Source organism: Glycine max, chromosome 7, assembly GCF_000004515.6.
Source record: "Glycine max cultivar Williams 82 chromosome 7, Glycine_max_v4.0, whole genome shotgun sequence".
NCBI lineage: Eukaryota > Viridiplantae > Streptophyta > Magnoliopsida > Fabales > Fabaceae > Glycine > Glycine max.
The window spans coordinates 3,744,981-3,746,485 of record NC_038243.2 but is presented as its reverse complement, the minus strand read 5'-3'; the positions used below and the strand labels follow the sequence as shown (position 1 = coordinate 3,746,485).

Genomic DNA, 1,505 nt, shown 5'->3' with positions numbered 1-1,505 from the left:
ATTATAAATAATTTTAAATGAAGGTCACTGTACTTTCAAAAAAAAAAATGAAGGTCACGGTTACCTTTTTTAACACGATCGCGATAAGATATCATTGCAATTAAGGTAAAGGATGATTATATCTATCTTTTATGATTTTTTTTTACAGTTAAAATTTTTTTTTGTTTTGAATCTTGTAATAATTATTATCTTTGTGTAATAGGACCGTTAATTACGATGTAAGAAACTCTTGTAATAATTATATATGTAGATTAGCACAATATAATGACACAACTGAAGCCCAAATTGAAGGAGAGAGAAAAAAGATTAAACGAGTGGGTAATAAAAGGGTTTCTAGTTTCCACCCAATATCAATTTGTGTAATAAGGAAACTTTCTCTTATAATTGATCGTGTCTTCTTCTTCTTCAATGGCTTCTTCTGGAGCAAATACTGCAACAAAGCCAATCAAAAAAAGGAAAAGAACGATTGAGATCAAGAAAGTTGAGCAGATAAACAGGCGTCACGTGACCTTCTCCAAACGCAAATTAGGGTTATTCAATAAACTCACAGAGCTCTCAATTCTGTGCCAAGTGGAAGCCGCTGTGATCATCACCTCCCAAAACGGGAAGCTCTATACGTGTGGCTACCCCGACGCCGATGCCGTCGTTCGCCGCTACCTCAACGGAGGGCTACCCCGGCGGCTGGACAGTGCATGCAAAAAGAGACAGCAAGATGCAATTGAAACCCTAAGGCTTGAATACGAGGCCACTCAGAACCACTTGAAAGAAGAGCAAAAGCGTTTGCAAGAAATCAAAGAGACGCGAAAGAGTAGTTTGCGCTTTCCCTCGTGGTGGAATCTCCCCACCGAGGGTATGGGTTTGGAGGATCTTGAACAGTTCAAGACTTCTTTGGAACGTTTGAAGTTTAACCTAGTTGGGGCGCTGCAAGAGAAGCAGATGAATTCGGTCCCATCAATGCCACATGCTGCTATGCTTCCACCAATGTCATCTACTATGGTTCCACCAATGCCATCTACTGTGGTTCCACCAGTGCCACATGCTGCTATGGTTCCGCCAATGTCATCTACTATGGTTCCACCAATGCCACATGCTGCTATGGTTCCACCAATGATGCCGCCACAGTTTCAAAGCATGCCGCTCTTGAGTGCTCAACGTTTAAGTGGAAATCAAGTTCAAGATGATTATTGGAGGAGTGCTGCTATAGCTAGTACTAGTTCGACGTTTGCTTCAAATGGTTTTGGAAGTCTGAAAAGTTATGGGTATACTACTTAAAACTTTATTGAATAAGTAATATGAATTGATGAGTGTTAATTGGATCGATGCTTAATTAGTTATAATGGAGGAATGTTAGCTAGTTTCAATTAGTATAGCTAGGTATTTGTTTTTCTTAATTGTTTGATGTTGCCATTACATGGTTTAATTAAAAATATATAATGTTTTCTTTTTGTTGGTAAAGATTTAGAAAATTAAGAATAGTGTACAGTCTTGTATTCTTGCCCTTGCTT

General features: G+C 38.5%; 1 protein-coding gene across 1 annotated transcript; it reads left to right on the top strand.

Annotated features, from left to right (window-relative positions):
• Positions 1-408: 408 nt before the first annotated feature.
• LOC100817750 (agamous-like MADS-box protein AGL62) lies at positions 409-1,272 on the top strand. Its single transcript, XM_003529807.1, has one exon. The coding sequence runs from the start codon at positions 409-411 to the stop codon at positions 1,270-1,272; it is 864 nt and encodes a 287-aa protein (XP_003529855.1).
• Positions 1,273-1,505: the final 233 nt, after the last annotated feature.